The 27,545-nt window shown below is 36.6% G+C and overlaps 1 protein-coding gene across 2 annotated transcripts in view; it reads right to left on the reverse strand.

Annotated features, from left to right (window-relative positions):
- Positions 1 to 27,545, reverse strand: part of Wdr49 (WD repeat domain 49) — a 179,625-nt gene that overhangs the window by 54,257 nt on the left and 97,823 nt on the right. For both annotated transcript variants that reach the window (XM_087186476.1, XM_021253888.2), the window contains 2 exons: positions 11,703 to 11,867; positions 7,410 to 7,525 (listed from right to left, as the gene is read on the reverse strand). In XM_087186476.1, the coding sequence (XP_087042602.1) occupies positions 7,410 to 7,525; positions 11,703 to 11,867 (281 nt within the window). The remainder of the gene's footprint in view (positions 1 to 7,409; positions 7,526 to 11,702; positions 11,868 to 27,545) is intronic.

Below are 27,545 nucleotides of genomic sequence, written 5' to 3' on the forward strand. Positions count from 1 at the left end.
TATACTGCAAAGCTACTGTGATAAAAACAGCATGGTACTGGCAAAGCAACAGACCTGAGGATCAGTGGAATAGATTAGAAGGTGCAAAAACAACTTCAGACATACTCAGCCACCTCATCTTTGACAAAGGAGCTAACCACCCTCATTGGAGGAAAGATAGCCTATTTAATAAATGGTGTTGGAAAAACTGGATTTCAACCTGTCAGAGATTAAAACTAGACCTATATCTGTCACCATGCACTAAACTGAGATCTACGTGGATTAAAGATCTAAATATTAAGACAGAAATACTAAACTTGCTGGAAGATTAGTTAGGTAGAACTCTTGAAGATATTGGCATAGGAGAAGACTTTATGAATAAAACCTCAGTAGCATGGGAACTAGCAGAAAGAATCAACAACTGGAATTTCATCTTATTGAAAAGCTTCTGCACTGCAAGAGAAACCACCAATAGAGCTAACAGACAACCTACAATGTGGGAAAAAAATTTTAGCAGCTGTAACTCAAACAAAGGGCTACTATCTAGAATATATAAAGAATTGAAAAAAATCAGACCCCCAAATTCAAAGACCCAATTCAAAAATGGGCATCTGAAATGAACAGACATTTCTCAGACAAAGAAGTAAAAACAGCAAATAAACATATGAAAAAATGTTAGACATCACTGGTCATTCAAGAGATGCAGATGAAAACAACACTGAGATTTCACCTCAACCCAGAAAGAATGGCTGCTTATCAAGAAATCAACCAATAACAAATGCTGGTGGGGATGCGGAGAGAAAGGAACCCTTCTCCATTGTTGGTGGGAGTGCAGACTGGTGCAACCACTATGGAAATCAGTGTGGAGATACCTCAAAGAACTAGGGCTGGAGGTCCCATTTGACCCAGCTATTTCCCTGCTGGGTATTTTCCCAAAAGAATTAAAAGAATCATACCACAAAGATCTATATGTACCCATGTTTATTGCAGCACAATTTGTAATAGCTAAAGCCTGGAAACAGGGCAAGTGCCCATCAACTGGAAACTGGATAAAGAAGATGTGGTTTTTTTATAAAATGGAGTACTACTCAGCCATAAAGAACGAGAAACTATAATCATTTATAGCTAAATGGATGCATATTGAGGCCATACTCTTAAGTGAAATAAATAAGACACATGTGTAAATACCGAATAGTTTCTCTAGTGTGAGAAACTGAGAGTGTAAATAAGGACTAAAAGGATTAATAACTAATAAATGATACTTTGAAATTGGAAAAGGCCCAAAGGTGTAGGGGAGGTGGGAGGGGAAGGGGAAAGGAAAGAATGGAAAGGAAAATTTATGAGAAAAGAAAAAAAAACAAAACCAAGTATGTAAATAGGGAAAGGTTTAGGGGTGAAGGGCGCATAGGTAATGGGGAAAAAAGAAGAACCAAGATACATCATGTACAGGTACAAGCACCCAGAGATAAAAGTAAATGTACTGTGTACCTAAAATGTACCAATAAAAGAATTTAAGGGAAAAAAAGGATGAAGAATGTGGTAGGAGTGAGAGGAAGGCAGTACAGCCTACATCTATTATCTCTTAGCCAAAAATCATCATCAAATGTCTGCTTGCCAAGATATCCATATTAAGTAAGAACACTAAATATATTCAAGGAACACCACCCAAAGGCACAACAGGATTTTCTTACACTGGTGTGAAAAGCAGCCCTTCTGATATTTGACCTTGTGTGTCAAAATGGTGAAAAACTAATGACCTGTCACCCTTCCTTTAAAGCCTTGATCTGAAATGACAGTTGTCCTTAAAATGCCTTAAGAATCTGTTAGAGTTCTCACTTTTCCATTTCAAAGACACCTTTTTTTAAGTTAACTTTTTACTTTTGGCAAGAGTAAAATTAAAGTTCACAATGAGCAAATTTTCCCTTATTTTAGGAGTTTGAGAGACTTGGTCTTTTTGGCACTGAGGGAGTCGTTCCACACCTCACATCTGGAGTCCTGAGGGCATTGCAACTGGGTCACTATGTCCTGTGATGAGGATTACATCTGTAATTCAGAACTTAGACATGATGACCAATTCTGTGAGAACAAAGTTATTTTACCTATCAAGTGCAAAAAAAACAACCACCAAAAAAATGAAGAAAAAAAAACCAAACACCTTTTTTTTTCCAGGAAGAATGAGTTAGGAAAATAATTATTTTCTTTTTAGTGACACTGGATATTGGACCCAGTACTTTTTAATGTGCTAAGCTCATACTTTAGCACTGAGCTACACCCACAGCCCTAAAAATAACTTTTTGATTAAAATTTAATCATGTTGAAATTGTCATGGAGATAACACAAGGAAACATTCATTCTCTCAGGGATTAATTGTTCACATGTTTTGGTCAGCTATAATAAGACCTGTTAATATGTATCCTATACTTTGATTTACTGATTTTTAGGCTTACCAAGAATATTCCAAAGGCAACAAATAAATTCCACATAAATCAATTAATTTTGATTTTTTTTCTTACTGTCTTCTTCCTAAAATTGGTAGCCTATTTTTGGGCACTGGAGTAATCACCAAATTTTATTTAAAGATTGTTTGTGAATTTCAAAAATAGCCTTTCCTCTCCCTAGCTCAAACATGGCTAATTTGGAAAAAGTTGCAACTGTGCACAGAACTTTCCATTCTGATTCTCAGCCTCATAGATGAATTGAGTCATCTGAGATGTATAAGTTTCTTAGTGAGGTGATTTTTAATAATTTAATAGCTTGTAAAATATACATTTTATTCTTGAATAACTTCAAATTATTATTATTATTTTTTTTTTTTTGGTACCAGGGATTGAGCTGAGGACCTTCCGTGTTTGAGGCAGGCAGCAGAACCACTGAGCTAAAGCCCCGGCCCAATAACTTCAAATTATTAATGTCATTTCATTTAAAAATATTTTGAAAAATCAGATAAAGATGATTTTTAAATACTTTAGTTTCTTACACCTTATATGAAAACTATGCATGCAAGGCCGGGGATTTAGCTCAGTGGTTCCAGCGACTGCCGTGCAAGCACAAGGTCCCGAGTTCGATCCCTGGTACCAAAAAAAAAAAAAAAAAAAGGAAAACTATGCATGCATTCTGGTTATTGTATAAGATTGAGACTTGGGAGAAAACAGGAAAAATAGAATTATATCAACAGCTATTCATTGAAACCTGCTTTTCTACAGAGCTCCATGAAGGACAATAGTTCCAAGAGTGCTTTCAGAATTATTTAAAATTATATGAAAGAATTATATATAAATCTTTTATAATATTTGTTTATCTAAATTTTTAAGGAGATAAAACCTCATAAGCAAAAGATTCCCACAAAAGCATCTAATATGTATATAAAGTGACAAATATGTTAATTTGCTTGATTTAGTCATTTCATGATTATATAACTATCAAGGCATTAACTTATATACTATAAATAAATATAATTTTTATTTGTCAATTATATCTTGATAAAGTGGAGACAAAAACAGGAATTTCTTTTTTACACAAAGGAGAGAAATTGAAAGAAACTAAGTCTATTTTTTTAATGCATTGTAAGTAAAGAATAACAGAATTTTAGAGCTGGTTAGTATCTTTAAAAATTATTACATATCACATGTCTACTTTGATTTAATGAAAATATAATTGATTGTCTATTCATTCAATTTTACTATTATAATTATGGCCAAAGATCCCAGGAGGGATTTCTGAATCAACCCTATGTTAATCCCCAACTCTGTCTAAAAGTATATTTTGCTTAAGAAAAATAAGAAAGTAGTTTTGAATATTGAGCTTCTTTTCCTGAAAGATAAATTCTCCACATATGGATGATCACATTTCTAAATAAATAGTATCTCTAATTAATTTTGCTTAGGACCACTTTACAAGGGTATTTACTATATCTTGCCTTGTATGTGTTAATTCTTCAAATTAATTGTGATGCTTTTGACAACAGAAATCATGGCTTTTCACATTCAATCCACTATACCTCCTGACTCAGTGCTTTCTGCTTTGGTGCAGTTTTTAAAATATTTATGGGAAAGGAAGGGAGAAAAATATTCTAAGGTAAATTTGTGGGATATTGTTGACAACAAATTGTTTCTTCATGTGTACAGAGCTGTTTTTATTAGCCTTGCTTAAAAATAACCAACCTACTCAATCATTTGTTTAAAAAAATTATGTATAATTGCTTTCTCATGATTTTATGTCTATGTGTTAGCTTTCTGTTGCTGTAACAAAACACCTGTCATAAATAACTTAAAGGAGGAAAAGTTTATTTTGTCTCAGGGTATCAGGGGATTCAGTTCATGGTCAGTGGGCTTCAAGGCAGAAACACCATGGTGGAAAGACATGGCGGAGGAAAGCTGCTCCATTCATGGAGGCCAGAATGCAGATCAAGAGCAAGGGAGCCAGAAAGAAGCCCTCAGTGACCTATTCCAGCCAACCAGGCCCCACCTCCTAACAGCACATTTATCTATGAACTTTATTAGATTAATGTGTCTGTTTTCTAACTACCTTTCAAATGTGCCACCTCTGCACACCTTCTTGGGGGACATTTTTGATCCAAACAGTAACAGAATCCAGTTGCAACCAATCCACTCAAGACATAGATTTTTAACTATGACTTAGATTTCTAACTTAGCTGTCTACTAAGTGCTTTGTAACTTTGCTGGTCTACCCAACCTCTTCAAACCTCAATTTTCTCTTTTGTAAAGAAATATAATGATTTCCCATCTGGTTCATTGTGAAAAATATAATAGATTTTAATATCTATGCTGCTTGTTTCTTGCAAAGAGTAAGGATATGGGAAATTATTATCTGTAATCCTCAGTTTTCCTATATATCAAAAAAAAGATTAAATCATTCAAGAAGTATCACTGTACATCTAATAAGCAACTGATGTGTGTATGCACACACGCACACCTAAATTAAATACCGTAATCATCTAGAGAGCACAAAGACAAAAGGAGGACACATTTTCATCCTGGGAGTTAACAGGAATGTCTTGATGGATGAGCCATCTGAATAATCCTTGAAAGAGGAATAAATGCTAGTACATTAAAAAAAAAAAAAGAACTGGAGAGGGATTTCTAGGTATGGAGAAAGAATAAAGGAATAGAGATGCTAAACAGTATACTTTGTATGGGAATGCACTACCAGCAGGTTATTTGATAAGATTTAGAATAGACATGAGAATGTGTAAAATTGAAACTTGAGAATAAAGCATAAGCTCAAGTCAAAGAATACTTAGATATATTTTGTAGACATTGGGAAATTTTAAACAAGGAAGTTATATGTAATTCACCATAAAAAGAACCATTGTACCTAAAGTTACAGAATTTATTTAAGTGGTGGGAGGTAGGCATTACTGGAAGAAAGGATAAATTAGAAGGTTGTGGCATTCATTTCAGTAGGAGCAATGCTCTGAATAATATAGTTGAAGTATTCATGGGGGTAAGTTTAGGAAACATTTGGGATATAAGAAAAGTATGACTTAGTGACTACTAGATTGTGAAGTCGAGTGAGAAATGGAAACCAAAGTGGATATCCAGGTCTCTGGTCATTAAATAAACCTCTAAATCTAAGAGAAAAAGTAGGTTTTGGATAGGGCAATAAATAATGAATTAATTTGGCATTGCAGTCGGACAAACCCAGCAAACAAATGGGTAAGTGAACATACACAGATAAGAGCTGAAGACAAAGATTTAAGGTACATATAAAATATTGCCTACTTTCTCAGATGAAGTGAAGAGTTAAATTACATAATGTGTGTAAAGTGTCTAATGTTTCACAGCAGTATAAATAAAATGATGTGTGGGGATACTTCACTCTGTAAACGTAATTTCTCTTCCATTCTGGGCAAAATTATCAAACTAATATCTGTATTTAGAAGTAATTTTAGCCAAAAGTTAAAGCTACAGCTTAACCTAACAATCTCTCTGTGGATTTTACAGAAAGTTTAAAAAGCTGACTGTCAATCTTCTGATTATTTCTTTTCTAATCACTGAATTATTAAGGAGCTGGATTAATAGACCATATTTCTCCAGATTTACCCAAACAGTTGTCTACCCTCTTGCCTCTTTTGTTTAAAGCTTCTTAGCAAAAAGATGCTCTATGTTATCCTACAAAATCCATCCCTACATAGCACCTTTGACTCAGAAAATATAACTTTTAAATCCACTAAAGAGGGAAATAATATAACTGAGAATGTATTATTCAATTTTCCATTTCTAATAAAGTTTCCATCTCCTGACAACCTTCAGAAAAATGATAGCATAGGGGAAGATAGGAGAAGTAATAACTTTTATCACCCTCATTCTATGTCCCCAAATCTTCCTCCCAAGATTATGGCAGGTGACCACCCACCAGCATAGATCAGAGTATCAAATATTACTTTAAATCATTATTTGGTAACTCAGTACATCTAATCTTTCAAATTTTCCCTTGTAAACAATCAAAAAAAGCTTATATTTGTAACTAATTTCTAACTGGACGTTTTAAAAAGTAAAAATGGTACCTCCAAGTTTTGACATATATGGATTCATTTTTTAATTCCTTTTTGTTTTGTTCAAAATTTAAATTGGATCATTGGGATAGTACAAATCTATTCTGTCGTGGTATTAGAGAATCAAGCTTATTCATTGCCATAGCCTGATTATAGAGATTATTAGGCCATAGACTGTTAGAGTAGCTGTAAATTAATAGTGGATCATGATTACTCCCAGGACTGTGAAGAAGTGTTATCCTTTGAGGGAGAGGATGATTGATTAATTCTTAATATGAAATATGATCTGGACTATAGTTTTCTTATTATCAAACTACCCTTGAAAGCAAAGCAATGTGCAACACTGTTTGCTAGTCTGCTTGTTCATTTGCATTAGAAGAAAAACCTTTCCTTATAATGAAATGAAAAAAAAAAAAAAACAACCTCCTCCTGGAGAGGAGTAAGAACCTGTGAAAAATGCTTTTTCTGCAGTGATATAAAGTAGGTCCTAACACTAGAAGTCAGTGGGCCATTTCCCTCCTGTACTACAACTGAAAACAAGTGGCATGCAAAGACTGAGTTCCCATTACAGCTGAAGGAAGGTAATTTATATGCTGAGAATTTATTGACTTTAAAATTGGGGAGACTTGCAACTCAACAAATGTTATTACATCCTTATCTGGAATATTTGCAGAAAAAGTCAAATTCCCATAGCTACAGAAAGCGCTATAACATTTCACAAAGCCACTTATACTATGTGATCCTATATTTTATTCATTAAGCTTTCAATTCCAGCTAGTTTCCCTCTCCTAGGTCACTAGCAAGTTAATGACTTAGAATCAACACAGATTTCTACATTCCTCTTCCATTAGATTTTGATTCAAATAAAAATGTTTTTATTTTCTCTTCCCACAGTCTTACATGAAGCATATCATACCTGTCCCAGCCTGTAACCAGTATTGTCTTCTTAAGAATGAGGATCTGTGAAATATCCACAGCCCCATCTTGTCCAACATTTAGTGTGTGGTGACAATATCCATTAAAGTCCCAAATCTTTAAGAAAAAAAATTAAAATCACCTTTGAGACAGAAAATGAGATTATATTCTTCAATGTCTAGTCAACATTATGAATAGGATTATTTTAGACGTTTGTGTTTATATTCTAAACTAAGGTTCATTCTCTTGGGTTCTGTATAATTAAAGAAAACTCTCACTATTTTGAAAGTTAACATTATATTTATCACTCTTATGACACTGTGAAAAATATATGTTTTAATACTTGGTCTTCTACCTGTTGCCTAGAAATGTGCTTTTAAAACTCTTGAAATCTCTGGACTGAGGAGTGTCTTTGGTATGCTAAGGAAATGACTGGTAATTAAGAGCTGATACAGAGCTCTGCTATGTGGCAACTGCTCACAGAAGGACCAACCAAATAGAATTGAGACTTTCAGCCTCACTCCCCAGCCTCTGAGAGAGAGGGATTAAAAACTGGGTCAATCGGCAATGACAAATAGATCTTGCCCACAAAATAAAGCCTCCATAAAAAGAAAGGTCAGGGATCAGCTGAACACCTGGATGTGCCTGGAGGGTGACATGCCCAGAGAGCACAGAAGCTGCACACCCTTCCCGTGTGTAGTGCCATATGAATCTTTTCCTTCCACCTTTTCATCTGTGTTCTCTGAATATTCTTTATAATAAACGGATGAATATAATATTTTCCCCTGAGTTCTCTGAGCTGCTCTAGTAAATTAATCAAATCCAAGTCAGGGGGTTGTAGAAATCTTGATTAAAAGTACGTGGGTGGGCAGGGGTTTTAGCTCAGTGGCTCCACCACCTGCCTTTCAAGAGCAAGGACCTGAGTTCGATCCCTGGTACCAAAAAAAAAAAAGAAAAATGAAAAAGAAAAACAAAGCAGGTGGGTTAGAGGCACAGGGTTATGCTTGTGCTTGTGACTGGCATCTGAAGTGAAGGCAGACAAGTAGGACTGAGCCTTTGACCTGTGGGGTCTGATATCATATCCAGGAAGAGTTTCAGAATTGAACTGAGAGGACACTCAGCTGCTATCCACTGAAAAGCCCACCACAGAATTGGTTACGTGGAGGAAAATATACCTCCAAAAGTTTTGGTGACCAGTGGTATGTATTGTATTGAGCGTGACAGAAGGAGAAACGACTTGTTTTTCACATATGTATGTATATCTCATACTCTACTTATAACTCTACCAGTCTATTCTAATGAGATTTTATTTTAAAAATTGTAAATATGTTTGCTTTACTTGAAGGAAAAGGTAATATTAAATCATGAAAAGCCACTATTTGGAGTCTCTTGGAATCCTGATTCTATCTCAGGGTGACTAAATTTCCCTTTCCTCAGTTGTGAAATAGGAAAGCTACTCCTTAAAGATATTTAAAGAATTAAACATCTAATACAGGGCCTGAAACATAGTTATCATGTACCAGGTTTTCCATCTTCTACTGATTGAGCCCTGTTGACAGTGGGTGCCAGACTTGGTCCTACTGGAGGCACAAAGGTTCTATTCTTCTGACTCAAGCAATGGTATAAAGATGTAGGCCCAATGGATGTACCTTAAGAAGGGTGTATTAAGTCACTAGCAGTTACAATGAAGCACTTCTATAAAATAGTGCTAAGTCACATGCAGAGGGCAAATTGATACAAGGTATCAAAATTAAAATGCCTATATGTACCCTTTAACTCAAAAAACTACCTTTAACTTATTAAAGCTCAAGCCACAGATACACTTATGTGTGTGAAATGATATATTTTCAATTATATCTTGCAAAATCTTTTATTTACAAAAGCCAAAATTTTTAATTAACCTAATTGCTCACAAGTAGGCAATTGAATCAGATTATGGAATATTTATTGTGAAGCATATAATGTAACCATTAAGAAGGATGAATCAGGCTTGGAGTATAGCCAAGTGGTAGAGTACATGCTTACCATGTGTAAGACCCTGGGTTTCATCCTCAGTATTAGTAAAATAAAATAAGATGAAACATCTCCGTGTCTGTAGAATTTTCCCAAACGTAATCAGTTGTGGTACCCTGAGCAAGTTGCTTTAGATCTTTAAGCTTTGATTTTCTCATTTATAAAATAAAAGTAATAGCAGTACCAACCTTGTAGATGTGTGTGTGTGTGTATGTGTGCATGCACACACACACCTAGGATGGTCTCTGGTTCATATTTAGCACACAATAAAAATTAGTTAATATTTTCAGTTTATGCATCATATGAACCAGTGTTCAAGAAAGAAAAATGTAAAATGTAGAACAGCGTGTATAGTGGACTACCATCAAGAAACAAATCATACCCATAGCCTAGAAGAATGCCCAAAACAACCACTAACAATGATAGACTCAAGGGACAAGCTGGAAACAGGGATGACAAAAATACTTTAATTGTGTATCTCTTATTTGTTTTAAAATGTTTATTGTCTATATACATTATTAAAAACATTAATTAATTTTAAAATGCATCCCTCGAGATCATGATAAATATGGCAATAATTTTAAGTCTTTGATTACATAGGTACTTATTTGGGATTCTAAATTAGAGGCGAGATTGGAGAGTGTCTTTCATTCCTGCTTCTTCAGAGAATATTGCCAGAACAGGCCTGCCCTGATTTATGTGTTCTACTAAGAGGTTGCCAGATTTCAGAGTTGACCTGTGCTATAAATGCACCTTCAAAATCAGTGATTATACTACTAAATTCACATAAAGGTCTAAAATGTCCAGGGTTCCTCTGAGAATTGAAGGGTGCACACATTCTTCATGCATATTACTTTATTTTCCTCTGACATGACTTTAAGCAAGCTCATCTAAAATAATTCTCAAAATTAGGTATTGAGAAGATCTGACCATCCATGATCCTAGTAAGTCCATAATCAGTTACTTTCTAAGACAGGGAAAATGGAACCTAATTCATTTGCTTCATTGTTGAGTTCATTTTTATACCCTAGGTCTGGTAAATGAGATCTTGGCTTGTTCCTTTTGCCTAAACCACTGTCTAGCTCTCCAGTTCCAGTTGTCCCTGTTTTATTTTATCTCAATTGTTGGGATAGAGGTTGTTTGGGAACCGTGATGCATCTTCCAGGTCGTAACTGAACCACTTGTCTTCACTTGAACTCAATTTCCCAGTCTGTATCTGACTCCTTTCACCTTCCTAGAGCCCAGTTTTACTAATTTCCAGAGATTCTCACTTGGAACCAAATATAGCACCTCTCTCACACTGATAGTTACAGCTTGGAATTTCTGAAAACTTGCCCCTAATTTCTGCAATACTGTCATTACATCTCCAGGTGACTTCCTAATCACCCCTCACCCCTGCAGCTTAGCTGAATGGGTAACACACCACACCAGGGCAGGCCTTTCACAGACTGCAGTGGAAGGCAGCCCAGTATCTATGACAGATGTGAGAACTATTCAAAGCTTATTCAAGAAACTGCCCTCTGTTGCCTCAAGGTGTCACAAGCCATCTCCAGTCATGACTGTCATTGCTATCTGGGCTGAGGGAAGCACAGAAGAGTCATGGATGGGCATGACTGAAGATAGCACATTTCCAGCTTTACATGAAAAATTCATCATTTTGCAAAGTAAAATGTCACTTTCCTCCCAGAAGAAATGAGTAATAGTTACAAAATAAGAAAACTGAAAGTCATAAGATATGTCAGTTTAGGATGGACAATAAATAAGATTATGATTGTTCTTTCTGCTATCTTTTTTTCTTTATTACACTTTCATGTAATGAAAATACAAATCATTAAACAGGTTTACTTTTAAATATTCATTTTCTGAAAAAGTTACATCTATGTCATTTTTTAAAGTTTACTAATTTGACCTAATTTCTCATTTTAGAAATTTAGGAGAGACCTAGAGACATTAGCTGAAGCACATGAAAATTATTCAGGCCTCTTATTCCCCAAAGTACTCTGCATTCAATATCCTGAAAAAGACTTCCTGAAATAAGTAAGCCAAGTTATGTCTTCATTCTAAATAATTTATTTAGAGAAATCATTTATTCATTTCCACAGAGGTTTATTTTCCTAGCAGCTTTGTTATTAGAGAGTTTAAGTTATTTAGCTCTCATCTTGTCTCATCTCTCTTCTTGAAAGACCAAAAAGGCAGAAACAAGTGGATCTATAGCTATGTCTTCTCACACAGCATTTTAGCCTCCTCCTATCTGGATAGAAAAAGCATAGTGTATTCACACCTTCACAGTTCCATCTGTGCTGCCAGTCAAAAGCCGGGTCTCATTTGCATCAAGGGCCATAGTGCTGATTTCTGCGTTGCCATGGCAACCAGTAAACTGTTTGATTTTCTGCCCAGTGTCTATCATCCAGAAGGAAACTGTAGACCCCATGTCTGAGCTAATTATCTAAGAGAAAGCAAAATTGCAAGAAATTAGAAAATAGAAATTATTTCAATAAAAATACATACCCTGTGCACTTCCACTAATGAGATCCCCAACAGTGAGAGAAATTTTTCTAATGTATTTTCTTTCTTTTTCTTAAGCTGATAGCATTTCAATTTCTAAGCCAGAGCTGAGGTAATGAAGTCAGGATCCCCTTTATCAGGGAAGATAAGAATCTGCTTTCCTAACCCACCATTCAGCTTAGTGTCTAGAGGCCACTCTAAAATCAAATTCTACTACAAATAAACATATATCTTTCACATTTAGATAAGAAATCAAATTTTACTAGTCATGGTGGTCTGACACTTAATGTGTGAAAGCATTTTATTATATATCAGCTTCCATTTAGCATTCAGAAAAGAAGCACTGCCAGACATCACGGGGAAAAGTTAGTTTTAACAAATTACTAGAGCTATTGCTTTTTATTCCATTGTCTCTTGCTTTAGCTTTTCTCACGGTACTATGTACAGTTTTACATCTAAACACAATTACTTATATCTTACTGTGAAACAAAGAACACAACATAAGGTTAAGCATAAATCTGCATTTACGCTTCAAGAGGAAAGCAACAAAATAGTGCTAGCTAGAAGGTGTTGGATTTATATATGTAGCACTGCAAACATGAGAAATATCATATTGGCAAGTAGACTGCTATTTTCAGCTCCAGGTATTTAGGCATCCTGTAAGGCATTTATGGATTAAAAACACTCAGGTAATATGACTGCAGAAAAGTAAATAATGAAAAAATTATAACTACAAAAATGCATGAATAGGAAATTGTCTGAATCAACACCTAAATTTTGAGAAAAGAAAGTATTTACTTTTCTATTAGATATTGATTCCTATCATATAGATGTAATCTATGATGAATAAATTAAGTGTCAACTTCACTTTCATAATCAAGTAGGTTGAAGTTTGTCAAAAGTATTTGGGAAGGACCAGAGAGGGTCCATGGTGCATGAACATCCCATCAGTGCCTGTCTCCATGATAGCAAGGGACTTCAATGATGAATCCCTATTTCCACAGAGTCAGTAGTGTTGACCAGTGGTGGTGAACCTATGACATGCATACCATAGTGGGCTGTTTGTTATCACTGAAAGCTCTACAAGGCTTACCATCACTGGACTAGACCTATACATTAAAGCCACCTGAAAAATGTTTAAGCAGTACCGCACACCAGAACAGAGATTCTGCTTTAACTGGACCATGAAAGGGTATTCTTTTAAGAGCTCCACAAATTATTTAAATGTGCAGGTTGTGCTAAGAACTAGATGGAGAAACAGATTTTTAAAAACTCATACAGGCCAAATAGAGGTATCACCCTTGGGTGAGGTGGGAGCACAGAGGGGAAAACCCCAAATCCACTCACTAGGGTGAGTGATGGGGTTTAGGAAGTAGAAGGGAGGGGGGCAAGCTAAGATTCATACAGAAGTTGGTAATTGATCTGGAATTGAAGATAGAAACATATTTAGTACCTACCAGCCCTCTACATTGGTTATCTCATTTGATCTTTATTTTTTTAAATCTGTTTTTAAAAATTGGCTAAGTAGCATTTCCAAGCTTCTGTAATTAGGTTTGACAGCTTAGGTGACAGCCATCCCATAAGCCTACCTTTAGTCCAACATAGTATCCCAGGTAACTAAGAAATTTCTTGAAAGACAAGAGGGCTTGGAAAATATTGCAAACATGAGAAACAATAAATAGTTGAATGAAACCTGAGTTGCAAAGAATTTGAAGGGACAAATATGATGTGATAACAGATGGGGAGGCAGGCTGAAGATGAAATTTTAGAAATCTGTAGTATGTAGTTCCAGAGAATATTGAGTAATACATAAAATATTTCACTGATTATCAGCTGGGTCTGTGATTAATCTAAATGATTAAAACTAATATTATTTTCTTAATAAAGAGATGAGTGATATAGCATTTCAGATGATTAGCTTGTGGACACACTGCTAACCACGGTATGGAGCACATGCTCAAGTTTCAGAAAGACCATGTGGAGGCTCTGTGCCAGTCCAGATGAGGCTCACCACATACAATAATTCCAGATGGAGAAAGTACAGGAAAAACTGAAAAAAGGGGCATCATTTAGCAACATTTATGTCTCAACAAAGAGCTAATCCTGAGCATATGATCTCTGTTCCCTTTCTTCCCTGAAATTACAACTCTGACGAGACAATTTCTTAAATGATACAAAACTGCATGCTACACATTTTCTCACAATAGAACTAAAGGTACCTAACAAATTTAATTACCCTTGTTAAACTATGGTGTAATTTCTAGAATGAAAGACCTGGATCTTTGAAATAACATGACCTAACACTTTAATTATCAATTCATGTAGCTGCCAGTGTTGCTGTTTGATTTTGTTTGTGTGACACGGGTAGTAGTTAAGATCACTGGAATGCCCCAGGCAGAAGGCCTGAGTTAGACTCTCAGCTACCTCAGCAACTAGTTATTTGACCTTGGACATTAAGGTCAAGCACATTAGTTAACTTCTCTAGGCCTCAATTCCCTCATCTGTAAACCAGATACTCATAACTAGCCCAAAATTTTGTTATAAGGTTTAAATAAGCTAACATTTATAAATCACTTACATAGTGGTTAGCATAGCAATGAATAGGGCATAAAATTACTTGCCTGACCTCTTATTTAGGCTCATGTCACTTTGCATATCCAGGTCCATTTAAAAAAGAATACCTTGCTTTCTTCTGGCCATGTCAGTGAATGTAGACAATTTGGAAACCACACCTTAGAGGTACTTTGAAATTTCAAAATATGTCAGACTTGTGAGTTTTTCACAAATTGCTTAGAAATTTGGCTTATTGTCATTAAAGACAAATCCATCAAAACACAATTTTCTAAGTGTTAGTAAAATTTTTTCCTTAGAGGCCTTTTAATAGAATATTGAAGGTTATAAAGGGCCTTATTAGTTTTATCCAAAAAACATTTATTGAGAATGTATTATGTGGTAACATTTCAGTAATAAAACAGACATCTCTTAACAGAAATAAAAAGAGCAACATAAAATTTAAAGGGCCAGGTTCAAACACAAGATTTGCTCTCTTCTTCACTCGTTCTCCTTGCTCACTTCATAAAGCATCTCATTATTCACCCCATCACTTTTACCTAATGTAGATATTTGATCTAGAATTAGTAACCTTCACTTTTTGCTGCTTTGCACTCTCCCTTTCCTGCCCACCTGACTGAGCGCCAGCATCCAATTCATCACTTTTCATCACCTTTCTCTGCTCATTTAACAATTTCTCATGGAATTTGAATCAATAGTGACAACAACGTGCAGCCCGTCTGGTTTTATTTTATGGCAATCTGCCTTCCAGTGCTGTCTACAGGAAAACAATGTGTTGAAACTGACTATGACACAAACATACAGCCAGTATTAACCAAAATCTACTCTTACTGTGACAATTTTGGAATCCAAGAATAACCATGCGAGTGAAAAGCCCTTCAAAGATTAGTAAGAAAGGAGTGCATTGAATGTCACTTGGCAGATGAAGGAAATTGTTTGACTGAAAGACAGTAGGAACTTTATTTTTAGCAAACTGTTTCTACTCATAATAAAACCCTGGACTAAGCAACACAGTTATGTGCCACATTATGATGGTGCCAAATCCTTTAAGTGTACAGTTCATTTCTGACTGTGTTTTATCGGGCTTAACCTCAGCTAATGAGGACTGGGCCCTGATAATCTGCAGAGCTAAAGAAGCATTGTCCTAATAACTATTTCAGTGCAAATGGGCCTCATGAGCCCAACCATCCTCTAATAGCAACATGCTCTACCTTATGTACCTGAATTAATAACTGTTTAGGAATATATGGGTTCTTTTGTCTCTCTCATCTGAGCTGTCACACCTAATCAGATGATTTCATAAGATGTGAGGATGTATCCCTGTCACCTAATTGTCATCTTGTAATTCCCACCACAGTAAATGTATAAATTGTCTTTCATATGCATTCCAAATCCTAGGTCTTAGCAAGAACAGGAAACTTACAGCAGCACGTGCTGCATGCCTGTGCTAGCAAGGGATAGGGACATTTGATTTAATTGCTGTTTATAGTTTTATTTCTTCAGTCAATGCTATTTATAGTCCCATAATATAAAGCAGGTTATTTCCTTTGTTTTCATTTTGTATCTGATCTCTATAAGTTATATCCCAGAAAGTAGGGAGCTGCGAAGAATGACAATATTGCAGCGCACTGACACAAAGGATTTACATATTCTAAGTCAGCCATTCTCTGTTTATAAATCTTGCTTATCAGATTTTTATCTCTTCCTAGATTAATCTGTAATCTGCTCTTTCAAATTCATTCCTTGAATTTGTTGAACACTTGTAATGTATGAAGCACTGGATCTAAGCATTGAGGATACCACAATGATATATTCTTCCTTTACTTTTGTAGGAAGACAGAGGGAGAAATGCAACCAGATAGAGAAAGAAAAAGAAAGGAAAAAAAACACATATAAAATTAATGTTTGTGGTGATAAGAGTTGTAGAGGGATACACAGCAGAGATGAAAGAAGGGAGCAGCGTGTGTTGGTGGACAATCAGGGGCTCTGCAAAGACATTGCCAAGGGATCATTTAGATAGTTGAGTGAAAAGGTGCTCCAGGAAAAGGAAGCAGCAATGCAAAGGCCCTGCTGTGGGGTGTCTTTGGCATATCCAACAAGCTATAAGGAGGCCCTCAAAGATTAGGCAGTGTGAGGGAGAAGAGGAGCCATTGGCTGTGCCTGCCTGGGCTCAGTGCACACAGATTACAACGTTCCAAAAAGCACTGGGTTTATTTGTGTAAAAAACCATTTAATGTAACATATACCATTAAATGTTAAGAATTAATAAATATATATCTATTCAAAAATATTATAAAAGAACATTATATATAGATATATATATATGTGTATGTGTGTGTGTGTTCACTTAGACAAGAATAAAATAGCTTAAAAGGTAACCATTGAACTCATAAAACTGGTAGCTTCTAGGGAAAAAAATCTGAGCAAGTAGATACAGAGGGATAAGAAGACATTTTCACCGTATGTCCTTTTGTGCTTTTGAATTCTGTAACATGTAAATATATTATTTCTGCTAAACTAAGCACATTAAATAAACAAACAAGTGTGTGTGTGTGTGTGTGTCTGTGTGTGTGTATTTTGCTATAAATTATAAGACTGCGGGACTTCTTATATCTCCAACAAGAGACATGAGCACATAGCTTTGGGATTGGTACGTAACCAATTACATCTTTAAGCTGGCCCATGGTGAAAGGCTATATTAACAGAGAGATGTCACTTGGAGCCCAGCAATGAAGCAAGAAAGGGAAAAATTTTCATTAGTGTTCATCCACCTCTGTTCGGAAGAGAAACTCATTGATTTTGCCCTAAAAAGAAGCACTAAAATGTTATACTCTCTTGTAAGGAGGAAGTAAATTTCCCTCAAGCCAAATTTCATCCTTTTTCTCAAATTTTACAATTACCAAGAGAACTTTCAATTGAACTGTTTGTGCTTTCAAGTACCTCAATCCCCAAAAAATGGTGTACAGAAAAGAAGACATGGTCTGCAGCTCCCCTTTTAATAAATGATTTCACATCAGGTTTCCTGTGATTAATCCTCAAAAATAACCACCTCACTGGATAAAATGAAGATGATCCCATCTTCCAATTTGCAAAGCCAACCCTCATGCTGGATTATGAGGTTCACACATACCCCCTCCACCCCGAGGATCTAAGAGTTCTGCTGGAAGAAGCCAGCCAGCCACATCTGACAAGTCTCTTTGGCCAATCATGTATGTGATTAATATGTTTGCTCCTAGAAGCCAGGCAAGATGGTAAAATTCTAGAAGGCTATTGGTGTGTCATATTATCTAATATACATATCCTTCAACCAAGTGATTCATTCCTAAGAATATACCCTAAAAAAAATGTCATGAGTGTGAATATATTTACATACAAGAATTTTATAAGAGCAAAATGACATCAAAGGGATTGGGTTTGTAAATTATGGTATGAGACACTATACTGCCTTTTTAAAATGAAGAAGATAGATTTATGTTTAGGTAAAGAAAATATATTCCAATATATTATTGAATTAGAAAGTAGGTTACAGAACCATGTTTATGTGAAATAGTTTATGCATGGAGAGATTTTAGAACTTGATGAGATTTCAGCAAAATTTTGGTCCTATTTGAGCTTCACTGCATTGTTTTAATTCCATTCATTAAACATGTACTGTTTACATATAATATTTTTCAAAACAAATATTATTCCAAAAGAAATAGTAAATATAATTTCTGTCAAAATTTGATAGCATGTGAATATCCACCTCAACCATAAATATATCCAACATGCAAGACAAACTGAACCATTATTTATTTTACAAAATCACATAAACCTGCATCATTAGGATGAGGATCACTGTCACAATATATGGAAATTTTGTCTATTCTATGATATTTTGAAATACATATTTTAAAGTTTCCTAACATTCATGGGTTTTCAAAGAAACTTGAGAAATCACTGCAAAGGCATCTGCCCAGGCTGGGGCACTTGGGCTACCGCCAGAGGCCCGCCATTCCATCAGTGAGTCTGTGCAGATCCTAGGGAGCAGCTATGTGGCCCAGATCAGCAAGGCTGCAGGTGGTTCCCAGTCAGGGGTCCACCCGGACCACAGAGGCCCCTGTGTACCCACCCAAACGGGGGCCACTCAGAGAGGAGCTACATGGGCATGCGAGCTTCTGTCATACCATCAGCCACAGTCAGGGACCCACCTAGAGAAGAGCTGCACAGGCACACAAGCAATATCCAAGGCTTATCTGATACCATTGATAAGTGTGTGGTGACGCTAGCCAAAGCCTGAGCACACAACAGGGACTGGGCTGCACAGCACCCAACCAAAGGCTCCCCAGACAACAGCTACATAGGGGCCCCACTGAGAGGCACACCTAGATACCATCCCAAGTGTGCACAGGCACCAGCCAGAATCCTGCCCAGACAAGAGGTCAGCTCAGGGATCCAGAAGGCCACCACTCTGAAGCCAGGAATTGGTATAAAGGTGAGCAGCAGAGTAAAGGCTGCTTGGTGGCTCACTGAGAATTCAAGACTATTGGGTGAGCAAAAAGTCACCTCAACAAACACACAGCAGGCTGCATCTGTTGAAGTGAGAAGACATATAAATAGGCCTCAAAACCAGACTTCCAGATCACCTCAGGTAACCCCAAAAGGAAATGAGATGGAACACTCTGATATTCAACCACAAGGACTCCCTGAACTGGCAACAGAAGAGGATCTAGAAAAAATGAAATAAAGAATAATTTCTCAGATAACAGCAGAGATTGTGCCCATAGTACAAGACATGATTAATAAATCTAGAGCAGACACAGATTAAAAAAATAGAGGAGCTGAGGAATATGATGTAATACCAACATAGGAAACAAATGGAATCCATAAAACAGATGCAAACAGATTTCCAAGAGATTAAAATCTCCACTGAAAGTCTATGCAGTAGAAAGAGCCAATGCAAGTATAGAATTTCAGATATAGAAGATAGGATTGCAATTAGTGACCAGGAAAAGAAAAAATTGCTTTAAAATGGTAAGGGAACATGAGAAATCAATCCAGCAGCTGCTAGATGGTGCAAAGGAGAATAACGTAAGACTGATTGGAGTCAATGAAGAAACAGGAGAGAGTGCAGACAACACAAAAAAATGTTCACAGAATCGATGGCAGAAAACTTCCCAAATAGGGGGAAAGAACTTGACATTGACATTAAGTGAGGCATATAGGATTCCAACTAGCCTTGATCGAGAAAAAAATCTACACATAGGCATATAATAGTTAAGATTCCAGAACCCCAACAGAAGAACAAAATTCTACAAGCAGTTAGAGAAAAGAAACAAATCACATACAAAGAAAAGCCTATCAGAATCACAGCAGACTTCTAAACACAAACCCACAAGGCAAGAAGAGGTTGGAGTAACATATCTCAAGCCCTAAAAGAAAGCAGACTCCAAGTCAGATGGATGTGCCCTGCAAAACTATCTTTCAAAATTGATGGAGAAACAAGAAACTTTCACGGCAAAGAGCACATTAGGAATTTCATGAATACCAAACCAGCACTCCAAAAAATTTTAAACAATATCTTTGGAAAAGACAATTAGGATCACAATCCCAGGAAGTCCTGCAGAATGAATCCATCAGGCAGGACAAGAAATTAAACACAGAGGGAGAATCCAACAAAAAGAAAAAGTCAATACATATCACTTATAACCATCAATATTAAGTCAATACATATCAGTTATAACCATCAATGTTAATGGTCTCAACTCACCAATCAAAAGAAATAGACAGGCAGAATGGGTCAAGAAGCAAGACCCAACAATATGCTGCATACAAGAAACACACTTAATTCAAAAAGAAACTCATAAACTGAAAGCTAAAGAGTGGAAAACAATACTCCATGCAACAGGAACCTGAAAAAAAAGCAGTAGTAGCTTGATCTTTGCAGATAAGTGGATTTCAAACCAACACTGATTAAGAGAGACAAAGGACACTACATCCCTGTAAAGGGAAAAATCCATGAGGAAGAGATGACAATCATAAATATATATGCATGAAACACTAGTGCACACAACTATATAAAACAAATACTAATGGACATGAAAAATCATATAAGCACTAATACAATAGTAGTGGGGGACCTCAATACCCCACTGCCACAAACAGATAGAACAACTAGACAAAAAATCAACAATGAAATACTAGAACTCAAACTCTTGAACCAATGAACTTAACAGATGTTTACTGTGTTTCAACCCACAATGTCAGAATACACATAATTTACACCTGTACATAGGTCGTTCTCAAAAACAGACCACATACTTGCTCATAGAACATGTTTAAGTAAGTGCAAAGGAATTTATCCCTTGTATATTATCAGACCATAGTGCGATGACATTGGAGATCAATAGCAAAAGAAACCACAAGAATTTCATAAACATATGGAAACTGCACACTTCTGAATAACCAATGGGTCACAGAGGAAATTAGAGAAGAAATCAGACAGTTCCTATAATGAAATGACAATGCCAATACAACATACCAGAACCTGTGAAACACAATGAAAGCAGTCTTACCAGGGAAATTCATAGCAGTGAATATTCACATTAGGAAATTGAGCAAGCTCAATTATACAACCTGATGCTGAACCTCAAGCTTCTAGGAAAAGAAGAGCAGGACAAATCCAAAGCTCATACAAGGGAAGAAATTATAAATAGTGGGGCAGAAACCAATGCAATGGAGATTAAGAGAACAATAGAAAAATTCAATGAAGCCAAGAGTTGGTTCTTCTAAAGAATAAACAAAATTGACAAACCCTTATGCGACCTTATCAAAAAATAGGAAAGAAGAGACACAAATCCATACAATTAGGAACGAAAAGGGTGAAATTACAATGGACCCTGCAAAAATCCAGAGGATCATCAATACCTACTTTGAGAACCTATAAGCCAATAAGATGGAAAATACAGAAGAAATGGACAGATTCCTAGACACACGTGTATTACCAAACAAAGGTGAACCTAAAAATTCTAAAAAACCCAATATCAATCAATGAAATTGAAAACATATTTAAAAACTTACCAACTAAGAAAAGCCTGGGTCCTGATGGCTTCACTGCTGAATTCTGCAAGACATTTAGAGAGGGACTAGTGCCACTACTGTTTAAACTCTTCAGTGAAATTGAAAGAGAAGCAATACTCCCAAATTCATTCCTGGAAGCAAGCATCACCTTGATCCCAAAGCAGAGAAAGATCCAACTGAAAAAGAGTACTATAGGCCAATCTCACTAATGAACATAGATGCAAAAATCCTTAATAAGATACTGGCAAATAGAATGCAGAAGATCGTCAAGAAAATCATACACCCTGACCAAGTGGGATTCATCCTGGGGATGCAGGGATGGTTCAACATTTTCACATCAATACATGTAATACACTATATTAATAGAGCCAAGGACAAAAACCATATGATCACTTCAATAGATACAGAAAAAGCATTTGACAAAATCCAACATGCATTTATGATAAAAACTCTAAAAAATTTGGAATAGATAGACTCTGCCTCAATGTGCTAAAACCCTTCTATGAAAAACCAACAGCCAATATCATATTAAAAGGTCAAAAACTGAAATCCTTCACACTAAAATAAGGAACAAGACAAGGATGTCCACTATCACCACTCCTGTTCAATATAGTCTTGGAAACATTAGCCACAGCAATTAGACAAGAGAAAGAAATAAAAGGAATAAAGATAGGAAACGAAGGAGTCAAATTGTCATTATTTGCAAATGATATGATACTCTATATGGAAGACCCCAAGAACTCCACCAAAACTCTTCTAGACTTAATAACCAAATTCAGTAAAGTAACTAGATATAAGGTCAACACAAAAAAATCAAAAGCTTTTCTGTACACACAAAAAAAGACTAACTGAGAGAGAAATGGGGCAATCAATTCCTTTCACAATAGCATCCAAAAAACTGAAATACCTAGGAATCAAACTAGCAAAAGAAATCAAAGACCTCTATTCTGAAAACTATAATACTCTGAAAAAAGAAATTGAAGAGGACATCAGAAAATGGAAAGACATCCCCTGCTCCTGGTAAGAAGAATCAACATAGTGAAAATGGCCATACTTCCAAACCTGCTATATAGATTCAGTGCAATCACAATTGAAATTTCAGCAGCCTACTTCACAGACAAATCCAAATGTTCATATGGAACAAGAAGAGACCTAGAAGAGTAAAAGCAATACTAGGCAATAAAGACAAGGTAGGGGGTATCACAATCCCCAACTTGAAACTATATTACAAAGCTACTATGATAAAAAAACAGCATGGTACTGGCAAAAAAAACAGACCTGAGGACCAGTGTAACAGATTAGAAAATGCAGAAATAACTCCAGACATACTCAGCCACCTCATCTTCCACAAAGGAGCCAAACACCCTCACTGGAGGAAAGATAGCCTCTTTAATAAATGGTGCCGGAAAAATTTGGTTTCAACTTGCCAAAGATTAAAACTAGACCTATATGTCTCACAATGCACTAAACTGAAATTGAAATTGATTAAAGATCTAAGTATTAAAACAGAAACACTAAACCAGCTGGAACAGAGGTTAGGTAGAACTCTTGAAGACATTGGCCTATGAAAAGATTTCATGAGCAAAACCTGTTTCCCATGAACTAGCACAAAGAATCAACAAGTGGGATCTCATCTTATTAAAAAGCTTCTGCACACACATCAAGAGGAACCACCAACAGTGTGAAGAGACAACCCACAATTTGGGAAAAACTTTTCATCAGCTGTCCTTCAGACAAAAGTCTACTATCTAGAATCTATAAGGAACTTACAAAAATCAGACCTCCCAAGTGTAAAGACCCAATCCAAAAATGGGCATCTTAAATGAACAGACATTACTCACACAAAGAAGTAGAAATAGCAAATAAACATACGAAAAAATGTTCAACATCACTGGTCATTGGGGAGATGCAAATGAAAACAATGCTGAGATTCTACCTCACCCTGGCAAGAATGGCTGCTATCATAAAATCAACCAATAACAAATGCTGGCGGGGCTGTGGGGAAAGAGGAACCCTGCTCCACTGCTGGTGGGAGTGTAGACTGCTGCAAGCACTGTGGAAATCAGTATGGAGATACCTCAAAGAACTAGGACTGGAAGTCCCATTTGACCCAACTATTCCCCTGGTGGGTATCTTCCCCAAAGAATTAAAAGAATCATGCCACAGCGATATATGTGCACCCATGTTCATAGCAGCACAATTTGTAATAGCTAAAACTTGGAAGCAGCCCAATTGCCCATCAAGTGGAGAATGGATAAAGAAAATGTGGGGGTTTTTTTAATAAAATGGAGTACTACTCAGCCATAAAGAATGAGAAAGTAGAGACATTTATAGCTAAATGGATGCACATTGAGGCCATACTCTTTAAGTGAAATAAATAGGACACACATGTATAAATACTGAATAGTTTCTCTAGTGTGAGGAACTGAAAGTGCAAATAAGGACTGAAAAGTATACTAGATAGTGTGAAATAGGAAGAAAAGGTGCAAGGGGAAGGGGAAGTGGGGAGAAAATAAGAACCAAGATGGATTATGTAAAGGTGCAAATTTGCAATGATGAATGTCATTATACTCTATACTTTAAATGTACCAATAAAATAATAGAAAAGAAAGAAAGAAAGAGAGAGAAAGAGAAGAAAGAAAGAAAGAAAGAAAGAAAGAAAGAAAGAAAGAAAGAAAGAAAGAAAGGAAGGAAGAAGAAAGAAAACGAAATCACTGCAAAGCTCATTCATTAGAATTGCCTCGAGGATATTGAGTTCCTTCAATTCTTTCAAAATAAATACATCTCAGGACTTCCTTATCCAGTTCCAACTTGTTTAGCTGCTAGGTATGGGAGCAAAAGTTGCCAGGTGAAACAAGCATGTGGTTCCTTTTAAAAGGTTTTGTGTGGTTTAGCTACACTTCTTACTTTAAGAGAGGGAAACATAAGGCAAGAAGACAAAGAAGAGTTGCAGAACAGTGCCAAGCTGCCTTTATATGGGAATTAAGTTAGATTTCTCACTGAAGTCCAAATACAATGAAACAATAATAAAATGTGGGCAACATGTTGAAATGAAACAACAGAAGGGAAGGATTTCATTAAATTCAGATTATGGAAAGCTTTCAAGAGTGATGCCAAATCTAAAAGCCAGACAGCAAAAGCTAGTACACTGAAAGGGCACAGGGCCTATTTATGGTAGAATGAGAAATGGCAGTAATTGGCTAAACCCTAGGCTTTGAGCATCCATTTTGTGGCCAGAGAGTGTTGGAGTTATAAGGAAAGGCAGAAATGGAAGACAAGACGAGATCTTTCCTTTGCGTCACAAACATAGTAGGAGAGGAAAATAAGAGTGTAATAACATTTTCAACTGAGAAACAACTAGACTGGAGACATGGCCAGTAGCCAGAAAGAGGAGAAGTAACAATGGCTGGATGTTCCCTGGAGACTTAAAGGAGCTAAAATGACCAGACCAAGGCTGCACCTTGTAAAAGAATCCTCACAAGTCCGGAGATTTAGCTCAGTGGTTCTACTGCCTGCCTCGCAGTTCAATCCCTCATACCAAAAAAAGAATCCTCACAAGGAACTACAATGGCTGAGAAAAGGAGGAAGGGAACCAGGGACTGGGACTGGCTTATCTCAAGGGTGTTCAGAGAGGTACAGGGCCAGCACCAAACCACAACCCAGTCCTAAATTCTTTCTAATATTTGTTATCACATGACACATGATTAAAATAAAGATTAAGGCACCCAAAAAAGTTAGTAAAAAAATGAAGTGTCATAAAGTAACCACATTCCCCCCAAGAGGTATGGAAGAGCTAAAGAAGCCTTTCTAGGCCCAGCAGCCTGGAAGGCTGGAGGGTGGCTTCAAATGGCCAGAGGCCAGCCCTAGCATGACAATGTTGTCAAGGCATAATGTGTTGCCATTTCTACCCCTCCACTCTCACTGGAAACTATTTTAAAAGCCAGGAAACTGAAGCTCAGACAGGTTAAGTAGTCTGTGCAGTATTTTAATCCCCATCTCTCCAACTCTGCAGAGTTCAAAAGCTCTGGTCCTGGGATTGGTCTATATTCTTAAAAATTATCAAGTCATTTATGTGGGGATTCAAACATAAAAAAATATATTATATAGAATAATATACATATATATGTATATATTCGTCACATTACAAATTTAAACTGAACAATTGTTAAAACATGAGGATACAAGAGAACACATTCCCTCAGCCATCAGAACAGTGAAACCATCACACATTACGTAGTTTCGAGAATTTCTATTGCACACTTGAGAGAAAATAAAAGCATTATTACAGTCATGAAAATGGTTTGATCTCTCAGACTCCTCTGGTGGAGCTAAAGCATCTAGTGCCCAAGACCACACTGAGAATGGTTTTATCCTCCAACCTGTGCTTCATTTTCTACAATCAGACTGTGGCATGTTCTGTGAACACTCTTCACATTCTGCCTCAGCTCCCTTTCCTGCCTCATTTCCTGCAACCTTTGTGCTATGAGTTTCCAAACTAAGCCTGGTCTCCCTACAAGCACTGTGAGTGCCCAAGCTTCTCTGCCAAGATGCCCATGTTATATCTTCTGTCTGGTGCTACCGGTTTCTCTTTGAGATTCCCACTCTAGTTTTCCAGGCTCAGCTGAAACACCTCCCATCCCAATCCGAAACCAACTGGATCATTTTCCTTGAAGAGTTCTTTTATCTCTACTTTATTTTACCATACTCCATTATTTCTTTGTGTTAGTAATGTGTCTGCCTTCCCTTCTTTTGTTGATATTTGTCAAAACTGTTTTATTTGCTTTGTCTAACTACTCTAAAGTGAGTTATCAATGGCTGATAGGAGTGCAAGTGATACTCTTCTCTGAACTTCTCTGCAATAAAATCTTGAAACCTGAAAGCATTTCTCTATATATTATCAGCTAATACAGAACATTGCTGTATGTAATACACAGCTCTATGTGCTTTATATGTAAGTCGATGCTTTTAAGTGAATATGCAACTAAGAGCAAGAAGTAGAACTGGATTGGACAATACTTCCTACTTCATCTCCTATAGGTACATATTCTTTTCTGGTTTATACCTTTTGCTACATATTTACCTTGGTTTTTTCTTTATGTCCAAGTGGCAGATTCCAGAACTTCTTTGTGTCCCATTTCCTGAATTCCTCAGGGGATATTGTTGATTTATGACCAAGCAACACGGGGTCTTAACTTCTACACACAAACCTAGCCTTTTAATTTTGCAGAAATCAATTAGAAGAATGTTCTCTTGGAAACAAATACATCTCTTAGTGACCACCAGGGGGGCCGAATTAACTGGTTGCCTTCATAAAGTTCAGTAAAACATTTGTGGGGGAATGTTTTGTAAAGGATTTTGTTTCCTAGAATAACCAGAAAATAGAGTGTTTGAAGTAGTTATGTGACACACACTCATTACCAACAAAGGTTTTTCCACCCCTTGCACAAAATCTGAACTACTCATTTCTGCACAAATGCAGGAGCTTCTATAAATGGGAAAGAAAAGAATGGGTTGGAGTTATTGTTTAATTGGCCCCAACCTGGAGACTGGCTTCCTGCTCAACTCCTGCTGTGCTGTTACCATCAGGCCTGAGGCGATCATTGCAGTAAACTAACCTCGAAGGGTGTGGCTCCTGCCTTGTCCCACAGGCTTCCCCACTCTCAGCTCTGCCTGATCTCCTGGCTCGACCTCCCAGTCCTCTAAGAAGGGCTGTGGTCCTATGGCACCTGTGCTCCAGGGACGTAGAGCTTCTTCATTGAGATGCAGGTAGTGTTCACATAAGCAAGGGCTGCAGAGTGTCATTAAAGTGGTGAGGAGAAAAACAAACTCTCACTGCATACCAAGTGGCATCGCATTTAACTGAATCATTTTATTATGAATACATCCCGGGCTGCCACTGTGAGCCACTCGTGTAAAATATGCTGCCAAAATGGATCTCTGCTAATTACGTTTCATGCATATTTCAGAACTTTCCACAGGGATACAGGAG

Source organism: Heterocephalus glaber, unplaced genomic scaffold, assembly GCF_053883595.1.
Source record: "Heterocephalus glaber isolate CG9 unplaced genomic scaffold, H.glaber_assembly_v1.0 deba00001504, whole genome shotgun sequence".
Classification (NCBI taxonomy): Eukaryota; Metazoa; Chordata; class Mammalia; order Rodentia; family Bathyergidae; genus Heterocephalus; species Heterocephalus glaber.